The sequence below is a fragment of the Pleurodeles waltl genome, chromosome 4_2 (assembly GCF_031143425.1).
Source record: "Pleurodeles waltl isolate 20211129_DDA chromosome 4_2, aPleWal1.hap1.20221129, whole genome shotgun sequence".
NCBI classification, from domain to species: domain Eukaryota; kingdom Metazoa; phylum Chordata; class Amphibia; order Caudata; family Salamandridae; genus Pleurodeles; species Pleurodeles waltl.
In genome coordinates this window covers 1,225,282-1,241,830 of record NC_090443.1, presented here as the reverse complement: position 1 = coordinate 1,241,830, position 16,549 = coordinate 1,225,282, and the positions used below count along the sequence as shown (strand labels likewise).

The 16,549-nt window shown below is 44.2% G+C and overlaps 1 protein-coding gene across 4 annotated transcripts in view; it reads right to left on the bottom strand.

Annotated features, from left to right (window-relative positions):
• LOC138292020 (ultra-long-chain fatty acid omega-hydroxylase-like) overlaps window positions 1–16,549 on the bottom strand; it is an 87,239-nt gene that overhangs the window by 30,569 nt on the left and 40,121 nt on the right. For all 4 annotated transcript variants that reach the window (XM_069230334.1, XM_069230336.1, XM_069230335.1 and 1 more), the window contains exons 4-5: window positions 13,519–13,572; window positions 10,837–10,964 (exon numbers count right to left, since the gene is read on the bottom strand). In XM_069230334.1, coding sequence (XP_069086435.1) covers window positions 10,837–10,964; window positions 13,519–13,572 — 182 coding nt within the window. The remainder of the gene's footprint in view (window positions 1–10,836; window positions 10,965–13,518; window positions 13,573–16,549) is intronic.

Here is a 16,549-nt window from a genome sequence, read left to right as displayed (position 1 = left end):
GGGTTGGCCATCTGTGGGGTATTGGGCACATGGCCTAGTCAAAGTCCCTGTGGCCATCTCCCTCTGTGCATGGCTATAGACCATGTGAAGCATAGGGAATGGAAGCACAGGAAATGGACCCAACCCACTATGAATTGAGTGCAGGGCCTGGCTAAAGGCCAGGCCTGGCGGCCAACCCCCCGCTATGCACCATCAAGGCTGTGTACAATGGAGTGTTGGCCGCTCTTGGCATGGTTGGGCACAGGCCAAGTTGTGCTTGTAACTCCCCTCTGTATCTGGCTGAAAGTTGTGTTTAGCGGAGGAGTTAACTGAACAGTATCCAAAAAAACCAGAAATTTACTGAAAAAAACAAAGATTAAAGTAATATAATAATGAGGTATGGTAATATGATCTTACCTTACATAAAAGAAAACTCAGAAATTCACTGAATAAGGGAAACGGTAAAGTGGCATTATAGTTGAGTATCACTATAAGTTCTTAGTTTAGGTTAAGAAAACCCTAGCAATTCACTGAAAAAAACAAAGGTTTAAGTGACGTTACATTTGGTTTTGAAATAACTCAAACATAAACATTTGTGTAGAGGAAGTGGGATATCCCAGTGGGTTGGAGACGTTAATAATCTTATCAGAGTCAGGATATAGTTCAGAACTGGTATTTTTATTATTGTTTTGAGCTGTTTTCTCCTTAACTGCCCCACACCGTCCTCACTCCCCTCTCCCACCCAGTAACAGCCCGGGGTTGGTTATGCAGGCACGTGCCTGCGAAAGCCACGTCCCTCTGGGGACGTGGCTGGCGTTGGAGCGGGAAGTTCTCACTGTCAACGGAGCATCCTCCCATCGAGGTGCCTCTGGTTCCTCTTTGTCTCCGCTATTCGTTCCGGTCTCCCTAGGCGGTTGTCCATTTTGGGGTTCTTCTTGCGGGACACCTCTCTCCTCTTCCTGTCGCCGGTCTTCCTCCTCTTCCTCCTCGGATGCTCTTCTCCTTTTTAGTCTGTCCTTTCTTTTTATTGATGTAACCCGGATGTCAGGGTTAAAAACGGGCGTTCCTGTGCTTATGTTGTCGGCGGTGACCATGGGGCACTGAACAGCAGGTCTTGGGGCACCGTTCCGGAACAGGGTCCCTGCGACCCTGTTACAATTTGAAAACCCCAAACCCACTGACATTCACTGGTTAAGAATTATTGAGATCACTATATCTTGCACCCCCGCCGTGCTCTGCTTATTACTTCAAATATAACATCACTCATGACATGTTCCATAGATTGACTCCCAGTACAAATCTTTATTCAGCTATAAGCCATAAAAAGATACATCAATAAAGTAACAGTAATAAAATATGTACATAAATATCAATAAAACCTCCTAAAAACAATAATACAATAAATCATTAGCAATCAATTGATCAAATTGTACATCACAAATTCTGGTTTGCTTAGATTCCATTTACTTAACCTTATTCAATAAGCTCTTAGAGCTAGGTCCAAAATGTCATATTTCTTCCACATGATAATACTTCGGATCTTAAAGTTGGAAACACAGATGGCATGCAAATAGGATTTACAGAGCTTATTGTTTTGCATGGATATAACCGACTTCTATTAATTTTATCCTAGGGTATTGGATTCTAGCTCTAGATCAACAATTCTAAGCTTTCCCCGCTCTTGTTAACAATCACGATTGCTCATCAATTTTCCTAGTTCTAGTGTCAGCAAGAGTATTTTATGTCACTTCTCTATCTCCTGTACTAGGACAGTATAATGTTGACAGCATCCTTTAGGATATATTTAAGCAGAGAATAGATTAAGCAACAATATGGCCTGGTCCAAAAAAACAATGAGATCTAATTGTATTATAAGATGCAAAATGCTAAAACAAATTTAATTAATTAAAATCTCTGCTCAATATCCTCAGCACTTAATATAAAAAATTAGCTATCTTAAATACATTTTACAGAAATAAGAGAGTGATCTTATCATTAGGTTACAATTGAAATTGCATAGCCTACAATATTCTAGAGACTTAGGGCCCCTTTGTCTCTAATATATGTGGCTGCTAATAGGGATTGGCTTATCCAAATACTATATAAGCAGTGGTATCGACCTCAAAATTCTTGCCGCTTCCTTGTACTTCCTTATTCCTAGATTAATACAAATTGGGCGGATCCACGTCCTTCTAGACTTATCATAAGCTTTGCAAAACAATAGCACATGCTCAATAGTTTCAATACTCCTCATATTGCACAAGTTGCAAATTGGATTGTCTCTATTATTTCTCGACCGGCCCCATTTTATATTATATGCCTTAATTTGCAGAAGTTTGCACCGAAATTTAATGTAAAGTATTTTTGCACGCCTTGGATGCATTACATCTAGCCATTCATCAAAGTTGGGTTTTGGTTTAGTATTCAGAAACTGTGTGGTTAATCTTCCCAAATTCACATTTTGATGAAGTTTAGAAAGATAACGCTCCCAGTACACTCATTTCAGGAGAAGCTTTGAATGCACAGTAAGAGTATAAGGATCGTTCCAGAAGGATTTAAGCCCTAGTTTGAGACACCAAAACCTCACATCGTGGAGCCAAGGGAAAGATACAGATCTATCTAACTCGACTAGCTCCATTAGTGCTTCTTTGTAAGGAGCCAGATCTGGTACTGTCCAAAGCCTGCACCAATGGAGCATAGGTCTTAATATTGCCAAAGGGCCAATTTGCTTTATATTGAGGTCTAGGAACATTGGGATCCGGAGTGTTGAGGCAGGTAACCCTAATATACTTCTCATAAAGATGTTTTCTTGTAACATGAGTTGTTTCAGATTTGCTGATCCCCATAACTCTGCCCCGTGTAAAGCAGCAGCTTGTGCTTTGTATCTGTAAACCTCAAGCACATGGGATACTACTGCTGCCCTCAATTTTTGGTATTTGATACTAATCGCTGTGGAATTATATGGATGTCTTAGCTTTAACCACACGGGGAGTCCATGATAATTTAGAATCCAACATTATCCCTAGGTAGTTAAAATGTTTTACATGTTCCAGTGTTTGCCCATGGATCGAATTATTCCTTATAAGAAGATTGTGGGCTCTAACAATTAAATATTTTGTTTTGCTTACATTGATTTCTAACCCCTTTTCCAAACCAAACCCATTACATTTCTCTAGTAGGGTCTGTAGCCCCATAGGCGTTTGAGACATTAAGATAGTATAGTCTGCAAAAAGAACAGGGACATTATCCCCGCTTAATCCCGGGAAATCGTGTACACATTGTTTTAGGTGATTAACTACATCATTGATATATAGAGAGAATAGGGTGGGTGCAAGTATGCACCCCTGTCTCACTCCCCTATTTATGTGAATAGGATCTGTTAGTTCTCCGTTTGGAACCCCTCTAACCCTTGCGTTGTTATTTTCATTCAGCCTGATTATCTGAGCTAGGAGATGTTCTGAAATACCTAGTTTCCTTAGCAAGGCCCATAGGTACCCCTCGCAACCAGGTCAAAGGTAATGCGTAGATCGACAAATACTATATAGAGATGGCTTTTTTGCAATTTAGAATATTTCCACATAATCCATAAAAGCCTGAAGACCTGATCGATTGCACTAGTTAACGGCCTGAAACCTGCCTGGCAGATGATAAAATATTTTCCTCCTCCATCCAATCAGCAATTTTTTGTAGCATCTGTTTGGCATAGATTTTTTGTGATGCATCAATTAAGCTGATCGGCCTATAGTTACTGGGCTCTTGCCTGGATCCTTTTTTATAGATTGGAATAATTTCCGCTCCTTTCCACGTCTCAGGAATGGGGCCTCCTCTTGCTATTGCATTGCTTCTAAGGTTTGTATATGGGGCCCAAATGTCAATATTATGTTTAAATAAATCTCATGGGATCTTGGCCAGGCCTGTGGCTTTGCCTGATTTCATAGTTTGTATGGCTGCCACTGTTTCATCTAGACTAAAGCAGATATTCTCCACTGGGACTACTATCAATTGCTCCCTGGTAGGAGGAGGGTGGTAGAAATAGCTAATGGAATTCAAATGAAGATCAGTAAAATGACAGACCCATGTTGCGGGATCTATCTGATGCTCAGTGTTAGATATCCCCTCTTTACTCCCATGTGCAACTATCCTCCAAAAAGTTACTGTATCTTTCAGCTTAGCTGCAGTAAGAAGGTCAGCCCAATTTTGATCCTCCCAACTTTTCTCTGCCTTGATCAAGATTTTCCTGTAGCTAGCCCTTGCTTGTTGTATTCCTGTCGGATTTTTCGATTTTAGGGCTTGGAATAATATATTTTTACCTTCTTTGCATTCAGATGTATACCAGGTGTTAGATTTCCTAGTGGCGCTTTCTCCTTGATATGACTTTTGTTGCATCATTTTAGTAAAATGGAACCTCAGCGATGTAGTCAAGGATTGATGTATGGCAAGTATTGGTATTTCATTAGGCCTTCCATAAACATATGGGTTCCACAAGTTAGCAAATTGGGGATATATATTTGCCATAGGCTCCAAATTTCTCAATACTGAGGGCCATTTTACTGATCTGCGATTGTTACTGACAGAGGGTGTTGTTTCAGTCCTATTCCTCCATGAGCAACTCAAATTTAGGTTCAGTCCCTTCAATTCTTAGCTTAGCGGGAAGTGATCACTTTCTCTTCTGTTGTCAATTTTAAATGTCTTTATCCTATCCAATGAGATTGTGCTGTGTATAATATAATCAAGTCTTGAGCGTACCCTACCTCTTTGAAATGTATCCAAGTTAGAGTCCTCTTGTACTATTCTGCCATTGCATGCCCTTAACCTGTCATGTGCAGTAAAACTCATCATTTGCACGGCCGCAGCCGTGCAAGGAACTGTTTCTTCGGTGGTCAAAAGGGGAACACCTTTTGCTATATCTTTGTCTTCTAACAAACGGTCTAATCCGACAATGCGTTCATAATTACAGTTAAAATCACCTCCTATTATTATTGGTTTGCCTGCAGAGATGTTTCCTAACATAGCATGTAAGATGCTTATTGCACATAACTCCTGGTTTGTTCTCATAGGTCTTACATAGACATTAAAAAGATGGTATAAGATTTTGTTATACTAATTGACACCCCCAAAATATCAGGTGAGGCTATATTATGCAGGTTTATCTCAACATTTAGGGCCATTTTTACCCATGAGACCAGTCCCCCAGATGCTCTCCCAATTGATGCCAGAATGGCACACACAAGATAACTTTTATAACCCAACTTGTATGGTGGTTCCACTAACCAAGTCTCCTGAAAGAGACACAGATGAAATTGGTCAACATAATCATACCAATCTGGATCAGTTAGCTTGCTACTTAGGCCCACCACGTTCCATGATAATACGGAGACAGTATCCCTAACTATTGAGCACATAGATCTTGTTCCCAATCCCTGAGATGCTACAGGGTAATTGTGGTCAGGTATTGACCCCACATCCCTCCAAAGCCTCATATTCTGCTGGCTATTGTCACCTGGAGTTTCATCTGTTGTTACATATGGGGTCAAGTCCTGGCCTGATGGGCTAGGATGGATCAGTCAGTCTATGGTCTCAAGTATACTATTTCTTTTTTACCTTACTTCCTGTTCCAGTCCTCTTTGGCTATCCCTCAAGGCTATGGAATCTGGGGAAAGGGGATTAAATAATCTAAACCTCATTTCCGATTTTAAAGAGGTTCCAGATATCAACTCCATGGCCGATAAGGCCATCTATTAATCTCATACCCTTCACTGTTATTGCAGTATAAATGATAAGCATTGTCGCTTATGTCTAATCCAGTGGGTAAGCTTATTTTTTAGGGAGTCCCCGTCTTCCCTCCTGGGTAATTCAATTTAGGCACATTGGTTAAATGTTCCTTGGAGTTCCTCAACCTACTCTCATGATGTCGTGTATTTATGGAGCTGTTTGCACTCCAGTTGAGAGGTTGATCATGTAATTTTGCCAAGTTGCCTCACTTCTATCTCAGGGGCCCGGGCCTCAAGACGGCCCTTCCAAGAAATTCTACATACTTCCTTGTGTGATTCACCTATTGGGAACGAATACACTCCCATGCCCTGCTGTTACGTTTGTTGTCCCATCCTCTCTGTCCATGTGTCAGGTAGGTGACATTACACTGTTCTGGATTTTTATTATGCTGTGCTAGGGATCGTAAGGGAGTTTGAAATCTACCCAGTGGATGCGAGGGTCTAGGAGAGTTTCTTTTTATGTCTAGCTCTCCATTATTTACCATTCCCTTTGTATCCTTTGCATGTTTTACCAGGATTTCTACCAGGCACCTTAATTCCTTAACCTCTTGTGCTAGATTACTAATGATCTCATCTAAATCTGGTTTATCCCTCTTTTTATATTTCAAGCTGCTGTCCTGATCTTGTGCTACTGTTTCCTCTCTAGCCGATTGTTGCTACAGAGTCAAAATGAAGACAATTATCTATATCATTATTCCCAGCTGCATTGTTTAGATCATCTTTCTCCAAAACTGCATACCTATTGGAACTGATTAGGCCACTCTCTTGGGATACGTCCTTCACTTCAATACTTCGACTTTTCTGTGGGGACTGGCATGGGGCCTGTGAAGATTTGACTTTCCCTTTTCCCATTATAATAGTATCAGGATTTTGGCTAGTTGATGGTCGAACGTCGCCACCCCTCACCTCAGTGATTTTTGTCTTATGTGTCCCTATCTTTTTGTGTAAAAGGACGTGATCTTTTTTTTGGGTGCTTCCTGTAGTTTGGACTTATTGCACAACAGGGATTCAACCCCTTCTATCAAATCATCGATTTCTGAAATAGTACAGTTATCCCCTGCATGCCTTGTCTTTTTGGGTAACTTCCCCTTACCCATAGAGTGCTCAATTGTTTGATGTTTCTCCATAATTCAATTCTTTAATTATCTTTGGCTCCTACCTATTCAACCCCTCTTGTTGTTATCTTTGCTCCTGGCTCTCTTCTCTTTATTTATTTATTCCCCTTATTGGCTATTTCACAAGTGAAATTTAAGGTCACCTAGTGGGACTTAACATAATTATACAATCAAGCTACTCTTATTGATACTATATCATCTGTTTGCCCAAATATGAATACATCTCTGAATATCTTACTTAGGCAAACGAAGGCTGGGACCCAGCCCAGCCTCCTCCGGGCTCCGACGGATGTGGATGGTCCCGCCCCTGGCCCGGGCGCAGCTCACACTCGTGCTGTGTTGCGGGAAGGAGAGAGCACTTTTAACATGATGAAGCACCTCCTCCCTCTCACAGGTGCAGTCAATGAAGATGGCAGGCAAAACAGCAGTGCACTCTGGGACAGGTAGTCCCACCAGGAGGGAAGTGTCAGCTTTGGTGTCAGGCACTCATACCGTGGGACAGACGGTCCCACAAGGGTATGGGAGTCAGCCCTCCAAATGGCCCCACAAGATCAAACGTGTCCCCACATGACATGTTAAATGACATCATTGATGACATCACTGATGACATCTTCAAGACATTGTTACCACATCCTATAAGGTTTGTGGACTTGAAGTAATTCAACATGCTACAAGTGTGGCAGATTTTCTGTTCACCTTAAGGGAATTGTCCTCTTAAAGAGTTCACATAACCTGCAATTTTAAGTCAAGAGGTTGACAGTTATGCCTATGGCACTGAAAAGACACCTTTTAACATGCCCTATGGACAACATTCTGTAGTTAGTTAAAATACACTATACATTACAGAGATTGGTACAATGACATACAGCCTTGTGGTCATGCTTACAATGCCAGTGTGAAATAAACCACCTCTAAGTTGACACCACTACATTCTACATTTTTCAACAATCTTTAAGGCTTTAGCGACGTTCTAGAAATAAATTATAGACCTTAAAAAATGTCCTTTTTACATAGAATTTGGTTATAGTACTGTATTACAACTAGTTAATATGGCCGGTGCCCTGATATCCATAGGTGGATAATCTTTTGTCAACAGAAGCTTTGGTCTTTCTTACACATTTTTTGGAGCAGCCTTTGGCTTTACGTCACAGACTACCCTGAAAATTACCTTTGCAACCCATATCAGGTGAGTTCAGTCATTACTTTGTTTAAAATGGAGTAATACTTGCACCCCAAATTTTAGTGATTTTTAAATGAAACAATATATAACTTTTACTATGCACAACCACACATGCCTCCAGGACATATGCTACTTCCATGCTATGCACCACACGTGTTCACAATGTAACACTCTCTATCTATCTATCTATCTGTATATGACTATGGTGTTATCAGTGATGTCATCAATTATGTCATTTAACATTTTTTAAGTGATGTAATATGTGAGATGATAAGCAGTGGATGGCAAAGCATACGTTATAGTTACTTCAGTAAGTTATAAGTAGTGAATTTCAGTGTTTTTTTTGTTTTTGAAAATTAGTTTTTGTGTTATTTTAACACACATACATCCAACACCTAAATATAGCATCACTTTATTCTTTGTTTCTTCGATTAATATATGTTCATAATGTCACTTTAACTTTCTTTTTCCATTAACTATATATATACCATCAGTGATGGGTAGAGTTTAGAGATTTTAGGAGTCAGGGATGGGTGGAGTTTAGAGGTAGTGAGGGATTTGTAGGGGTCAGTAATGGCTGAAATTTAGGAGTGGTGAGGGTGCTTTATAGTTTATGTATGAATGGAGTTTAGGGAGGGAGGTTTTAGGGGTCAGGGTTGGGCGGGCTTACAGTGGTTACATTTCCTCAGCATTTATGGATTAATGGAGTTATCTAGTGGTGAGGGGTTTTAGGGATTAGTGATGGATGGAATTTAGGGTGGCCGAGTTTAGGGGTCGTGAGCAATTTTAGGGTTGAGTGACTAGCTTAGCAGTGGTGAGGGTTGTTTAGGGATCAGGGATGGTTGGACTTTATGGATGGTTAGGGTTTTTAGGGTTCTGATGGATAGAGTTTAGGTGTGCTAAGGAGGTTTAGGAATCAGGGATGAGTGGAGTTTAAGGGTGCTGAGGGGTTATGGGCTCAGAAGTGAGTGAAGTTTATTAGTGGTGAGGGGCTTCATGGGTCAGGAATGGTTGAAGTTTTTGGGTGGTGATGGGTTTTTAGTGATCAGGAATGGGTGGAGTTTAGGGGTATGAAAGGCTTTAGAAATCAGTGATGGGTCGAGCTTAGGTTGGTGAGGGATTTTATGGTTAAGAGAATTAGTTGAGCTAAAAGAGCTGAGGTATTTTTAGGGCTCAGGGATGTGAAGCATTGAGGGGCGGTGAGTGTTTTTTTAAATCAGGACAGATGGAGTTTAGGGTGGTGAGGAGTTTTTAAGATTAAAGGAATCTGTGGATCTAATGGGGGGTGCTTAGGCAGTCAGGTATGCAATTTACAAGCATCTGAAGTGATTGCTTTTAGTGTGCCATATATAAATCCCAACTAACGACCCCCGATATAAAAGAACCAACTTATAAAACCCTGGACGAATACGAATGAGATAAAATTATTGAACTGTACTACAAGCCAAAGAATGAGATGACGTCACCAAGAGAGTTTGTGAATGGGAAGAAGAGAAGCAGCACAAGGAGGGTCCTCATTGGAAGAGAAGTAGTCAGCGGTGTGCAGAGCAGTGAGCAAGAATGGATAATGGGTGCAGGGAAGCATGAAGCGGTGTGGATAAGGGGCTGCTTGAATAGTTTAAAAAACAGCGTCTGTGGTTAGTAGTAAGGAAAGGGAACAGGAGATCAGCAGTAGTGAGATGGGATGAAGAAAGGCTGGTTGGTATCCTTTCAGTACTGGCGTTCCAGCTGAGGTTTTGAAGTCAGGGTTGCTTGCATACTAGTGATAGATTGATAGATGGGGGTGCACTGTAGGAACAGTCTATTGATGATTTGAGGGGTGCTGCAGTGGCATAATGCAAAAGGATAGGCCCTGCTTCAGAATACGATGACAAGCCCCTAAGTCTTCTATATCTCACAGATATTCATCGGCATTGGGCCTAGCTGGGGGCTCCTAAAAGGTTGAACGCCGACCTGAAGTGTTGGGGGGCCCTTGTGCTGCAGGGGGTGCAAGGCCCTGCGTTATGCCCCTGAGGTGCGGGGAAAGGTTGGGCAATCAAGCAGTGCCCGACAGGCTGGTCTGACAGGTCAGTGTGTGGTTTTTGGCTGTTTGTGGGTCAGTTTATGGTCTGATGGGCCACTTTTAACTGTTGATTTTCCTGATATTAAAACAAACATTGCCTGCAGCAAGTTCAAACCTTTCCATACCTAGTAAACACATAGCTTGTTCAAAACTGTCCCAATTTGCATACATAGGCCAATTCTTTTAGCTATCTAATTCAATAAGAGCGGCCACTCTTATTTTGGTGCCCAGGCTTATTATGTTGGGTCAGAGTCCGACGCTGGCGTGGGGTTAGATGAGACGTGCTGTGACCAGTGCTTTAAATGGAAAAATAGAAGTGCAGGTACTCTCTATCAGAGTACCTGCTGGTTTCTGAGAAGTGCCGGTACTCTCCAATTAAAAGTATTACGTTTTTCTTGAGATGTGCCGGTACTCTCCCTCTCAAAATAAAAAAGTGCCGGTACTCAGTACCGGACAGTACCGGCCCATTTAAAGCACTGGCTGTGACCTGGGGTAGATGATTAGTGTTCTATATACTCACAGCCGAGATTGCGGTGTGAGGTGTGTACTGAGCATAATAGCCAATTGTCAGCAGTGTGTTCAAGTGCATGACGTCTGTGTTTTGATGGAAAGGTGACAGGTGTATACTAACATGCACGATGTCTCCACACAGATGGAAGATTGTGAGATGCCTCAATGATAATGTGTCCTCATGTGCATCATGTTTGTCAGACTGGTGTGTGTACTCACATGCATGATGCCTGCGCTCTGATTGAAGATCTCCACATAGTGCTTCAAGATGTCGAAGTGAAAGGCCGGAGTCAGCAGACGGCGGTGACGTACCCATTTCACCCCTTTACTGAGAATCAAACCATCACCTGGAAAAGTAAATATGCAAAAGTCGGAATGGGAGAAGCCAACTGGAAAAGAACGTTTCCACAATATAAGGCCAACATACCGAGAGGGGAGCAAAGAATCCCAGTTTTTACGTCGCTGACGTTTGCACTGGGTGTCATTACATCACTGGTATTGAAGTATTATTTTATGCCCTATACATAGATATATGTATACCATGAAATAAGTGGAATATTTTGTGGTTATCTGTGAAATAAGGATTTCATGATCATAATGGCAGCCCGAACCACTCTGTACAGTTTTAGCATTATCAGGGCTTCTCGGATTATGCAGCATGGAGGACCAAATTATGCAGCACAGTTATCTAAATTATGCGGCAATAAAGCAAACTATGGGGCATTTTCTCTCAGTATTATTGTTATCCATTTGAGGCAGAAACAACATTTTTGGTGAAATCTGCAAATTTTGGAGTTTATGTACCAAATGAGGCAGCTAATGCAGTAAATTCATAATTGCGTATCAAAGATCACACTAATCTTATTTCACATTTAATGTAGTTAAATGTATTACTTGCATGGCAAAGCTAATAATCAAGATTAGGGTTATTTTTTTAAATTAGGATTTTTGTAAAGTGCTACTATTTATGGCCCCAGGATGCTTTGGGGTGAAGGTAAGTATAAAGTATAAAGATTAGCAGGTAGCAAAATAGAGCATTAGAAGGTTACTGGCACCAGCCTCGGGTGTTAGCAACTGACGTTCCTGAATCTGAGAAGATGACCCTAGCCTTGCTCCTTTAGGGCTCTGAGCTGCTGCTCCAAAATGTACTTATAGATGTTAAAGCAAACCTGATCTACCAATGACGAAACATATAATAAGTCTAATATAAGACCAGTAGATGGCGCCAAATTCTCAAGAGTTTGCTGACTCTGAGCCCTACAAAAACTTAAGTCATGCCTCAAAGACAGGGTAGTAGCTTCTGTTCAAGGGGATTGCAGTTGCTCCTGCACGACCCCCACAGGGCTGAAGTGCGCACTGGACGGAGAGGGTGCTGCACAAAGTCAGCCCTCCATTTGCCGATCCTACTCCAGCCCTTGTGCTGTCAATGGCGAATGGCTTCAGAATTAGGGGCTAGGAAACTAAATGTATGCAGTTTTATATAGCGCTTAAATTACCCTGAGATGTTAGAGCGCTTCACAATAGAACTAGATCATTACAGAAGCATCAAATGCATTTACCAATGGCCCCGATTCAGGAGGAAGAGACTCCCGATTTGTTATGGCAAAAAGGGCTTTATTTTGGCCGTCGCTCACATGAAATGGCTTTTCCTTCAATAGAAGCAAATGCAAGAAATACATTCCTCTGATTATTTTTTTAATCTCCCACTTTCTTCTTCTAAAATGTTGGTATGTATTCAAATACTACACCTATCTTAAACATACAGTGCACTAAAGGGACAGGTTCAAGGCTAGGGGAGTGTCACATAGTGTTGAGGTAGAGGAGTGATCCATTGGGCAGGTCTGTGTGGAAGGTCAAGCCGCAAAGTGTTGTGGGAGACGAGAAAATAACTGAAGAGTCTCTCAAATAAGAGGGATTTCAGTTCAACTATAAAGACTGACGTTCAGGAAGTGGTGCCTAAGCCAAAGGTAAGGAATCCCGGACTCTGGTAGCCCTTCCTGAAAATGAAAGTGTGGCTCTCTACATTGTTCATTTTGAAAGGAGCCTAATGTAATAGGCTCAAAGTGAGAGAGTCAATTCCCAGATGCTCCTCCCATACAGTAAGGACCGGAAGTACAAATGGGGCTGCCCTGTCCTGACCAGTGGTGTAATGCAGGCCCCTGTAGCCAGGGGTGGCTCGTCCATAAGGACGGAGGAGCGTTGCCCCACGCCCCCCTCCACCGGCCAGCAGCAGCTGCTGCAAACCTTTAGCTAAAAACGATAATAAACTACTATTATTATCGTTTTTAGAAGAAGGGGCGGGGCCACAGGATTACGAGCACTGAGGGTGAGTGCACAGCACTCCCCCTCACTGAGCATGTATGTTTGGCTAGCTGTCTCGGGCCGGCTAAAAACACATGCGCAGTAAGGTCTCTCCAGCCCAGCAACGGGAGAGCCTGCACAGGCTCCCAGTCTGCCTGGGATCGCCCTGGCTGGGCGCTCCCAGCCAATCCTGACGCTGCTCTGAGCAGCATCAGGACTGGCTGTAGGGCAGGCTGGGAGCCTGTGCCTGCAGCCTGCCTGCAGGAGAGGAGAAGCGCTGTGGTTAAGGAGGCGGCTGCGGCGATTCAGGTACGTTTTTTATTTATTTTTTATTAATTACCCCCGCGCTTGCCGCCCCACCCCCTGCTACCACCGCAACCTGCTCCTTTCTGTAGGCTTGCTGGGCAGGAGGGCCCTCAACTTTCTAAGGCGCCCCATTCTTTCTATGGTCTATGAGAAATACGAGACTAAAGGCCCCATCATTACAGACTGCGGCAGGAGCCTATCGTTTGCGTTACTCCACTGGTCCTGACCTTTGATCTTGATAGGTAAGAGAACAAGCATTGGTGTATTGGGCACATGGGCTGCACTTGAACATACCCAGCCAGGGCCGCAGGAACCGAGACATCATCTCTTCTTTGGGAGCGACAGCAGCTGCAAGGGAAAAAAAAACAGAAACACTACATCAGATATGGTGCACATCAGCCGTTGGTGCAATTTTTAACCCCAAGCCCCTGATATTTCTTCCCTGTTGTAGTATTGCCCAGGATACCGGCTCATTCCTTAAGTGCGGCCTAGAATGCATGCATATATTACCGGCAATAATGACCATGTGGTATGGTATGGGCTTATTTATTATTTATAACCTCTGGCCACATCTAGCCGGAGGGCACGTGTAAGTTACATCCGGGTCACCCGGCTGTCCATAACAGCCCGAGTGGTTCACTACATCCCTCCCCTACTCGGTACCAAACTTTAAACTTGGATCATGCTCACATAGGGCCTCATTATGACCTTGGCGGTCTTTTTCTAAGACCGCTGAGGAACCGCCGTGCTGAAGACCGCCAGTGCAGGCGGTTTGCCGCGCAGCGTATTATTACTGCTGGCAGCCCTCTGTCCTTTTTCGGATGGAGAGCCGCCAGCAGCCATACTGGCGGTCGGCAGGGAAGTGGAAGTTGCTCCACCTCCACCACCCGTCATCAGAACACTGCCCACCGAATCACGTTCCATGATTCGGTGTGGCGGTGTTCTGGTGACGGGGAGCTGGTGGCAGAGCAGCCCCCATGGATCCCATCGCCTCCCAGAGGATCATAGGACAAGGTAAGTTGATCGTCCGTTAGGGGAGGGGAGTGGGGGGTGTTGTGTGTTGTGTGTGTGCATGGGGGTGTGAGTGTGAGTATGTAGAGGGGGTGCGTGAGTGCATGTATGCATGCAGGGGTGTGTTGTGTGTATGGGAAATGTGTGCGGGTTGGTCTGTGTGCATGTCTGTTGTATGTGTGCGGGTATGAGTTGTTGCAGTGTATGTGTGCATGTTGGGGTGTGTGTCTGTGCATGTTGGGGGTGGGAGTGGGGAGGGGGATGTCTGTGCATGTTGGGGGTAGGGGTGGGGAGGGGGGTACTGCCACCTTTGGGGTGTGGCAGGGGGGTGGGGGGGGTGTAGAGGACTCAGGGGTGGGGGAGGGGGGTGGAGTAGACCCCTATCAGTGCCAGGGAAGGAATTCCCTGGCACTGATAGTGCCTGCCGCCATGGATTTCATGGCGGTTCCAAACCCCATGAAATCCATGGCGGCATGCAGGGTTGTGATACCACCAGTGGTCTGGTGACGGCTGCCGGGCTGGAGACCGAAGTCTCAAGCCCAGCGGTCGTCACCGCCCTGGCGGTCAGAGTGGAGAAGTGGCGGATGACCATGGCGGTAACTGCCATGGTCATAATTCCATTTTCTTTTCTGCCAGCCTGTTGGAGGTTTTACCGCCACTTCTCCCCCGTCCACCAGGGTCATAATGAGGGCCATAGTTTCTGAGTTGCTGGCTTGGCTGTGGATTAGGTCTCAGACCATAGCGGGGGTGGTCTGAGCACCAGCTCTCCACTCTCCATGTGCTTCCTCCTGACGGGCCTCTTCTCAACTCTGTGGTGGGGTGTCTTCTCCGGGGGTCCAGTAGTATTCCACCCTTTCTGTGAGGAAACTATCCATTGTTGCGTCTTGTTCAATCTCTTGCAGTGCTGGGGTACTGGAAGTCATCACTTTACGGAACCAGGATACATTTCTCATGATGGTTTCCTGGACCTTACAAGCCATCACCATCGTCCGATCAACTATGACTACCCTCCAGACTCCAGGCTCAAAGAGTGTCTGGAATTTCCATCCCAGTCTTCTGTCTTTCAATATTACATCTCCACCGCACACAATGTCTCGGGCGACGGCATGTCTCTTCCACTTGCACATGCGTTGTTTCTTTGGCGTCTGTGTTGCGACTCCTGTGGGTCACATCTGTGTGGGTTCCACTCGGGATGAGCTGGAATTGCTTCCCTCCTGTTCCCTCTTATCATTGATGTCCATGGGGCTTGTTGCATGGTGCATTGTGGTGTCCCTTGGTACTCTTTCCAGATTCGATAGAGACTGAATTCTGGGTCAGTCTTTTCCAGGACCACAATCCCAGGGCTTTATTGAGGGTACGCATGAAGCGCTCTGCATCCCTATGTGCTTATGGCCATTGAGGGGTGATGCAGTGGTGTTGGAGCCCTAGGTGTTCAAGGAATTCCTTAATCACTGTACCTTGGAAAGGAGGCCTGTTATCTGTTCTTAGCTCATTGGGCAGCCCAAACAGTGTGAATACCTTGTCCAAGGCAGGAGCCACGTTGGCGAATGCTGTTGAATCCAGAACATCGACTATGGGATATTTGGAGTATCCATCTACGAGGACCATGTTATCCTCCCTTCAGCAAAACTTCCAAAGTCCATGCCCACTTTGGACCAAGGGGTGGTACCTGGCTCTTCCGTGATTTATATGTGAAGATGCCTCTTGAGCACTTGTGAGTTGGCAGGCAGGACATCTTTATACAAGGTCGTTGACAATCGCTTCAATGTTCGGGACCCACACTTTTGCCCTCAGATGTGATTTCACTGTGGCTGTACCTTGGTACCTTCCATAGGTGAGGGATGCCACATGGTGCTGCAGGCTTGTGGGGATTACTAGCTGGTGACCTCATAATATCAGGCCGTCTGGAGTGGCTCTGGGTTCATGACAGATTCTCCATATCTGTGTGAGATTCTATCTCCTTCTATGCCTTGCCAATGGTGGGTGTCTCCAAGGAAGCTACTCCACAACCCTTGCTGAGCATCATTCATGAGCTGGGCATCATTCTTGGTGGCCTCTAAGATCTCGTTCAGACTCATCACCCTTAGACACGTGCCTTGTGTCTCAAGATGGATATAGTAATTAGATGCTTTGGCTTTCTCCTTCGTTTCTTCGGCCTCTTTGGCGGGATGGCGTGACAGAAAGTCTGCGAGGTTCTTGGCCCCATGCCGGTGTACAATTTTGAAGTTTTAGTGCTAGAGCTAGATGACCCAGTGCTATATCCAGGGTGGTGGATAAGGGGCTGTGCCCCTGAACAGCAGTATGAGAGACTGAT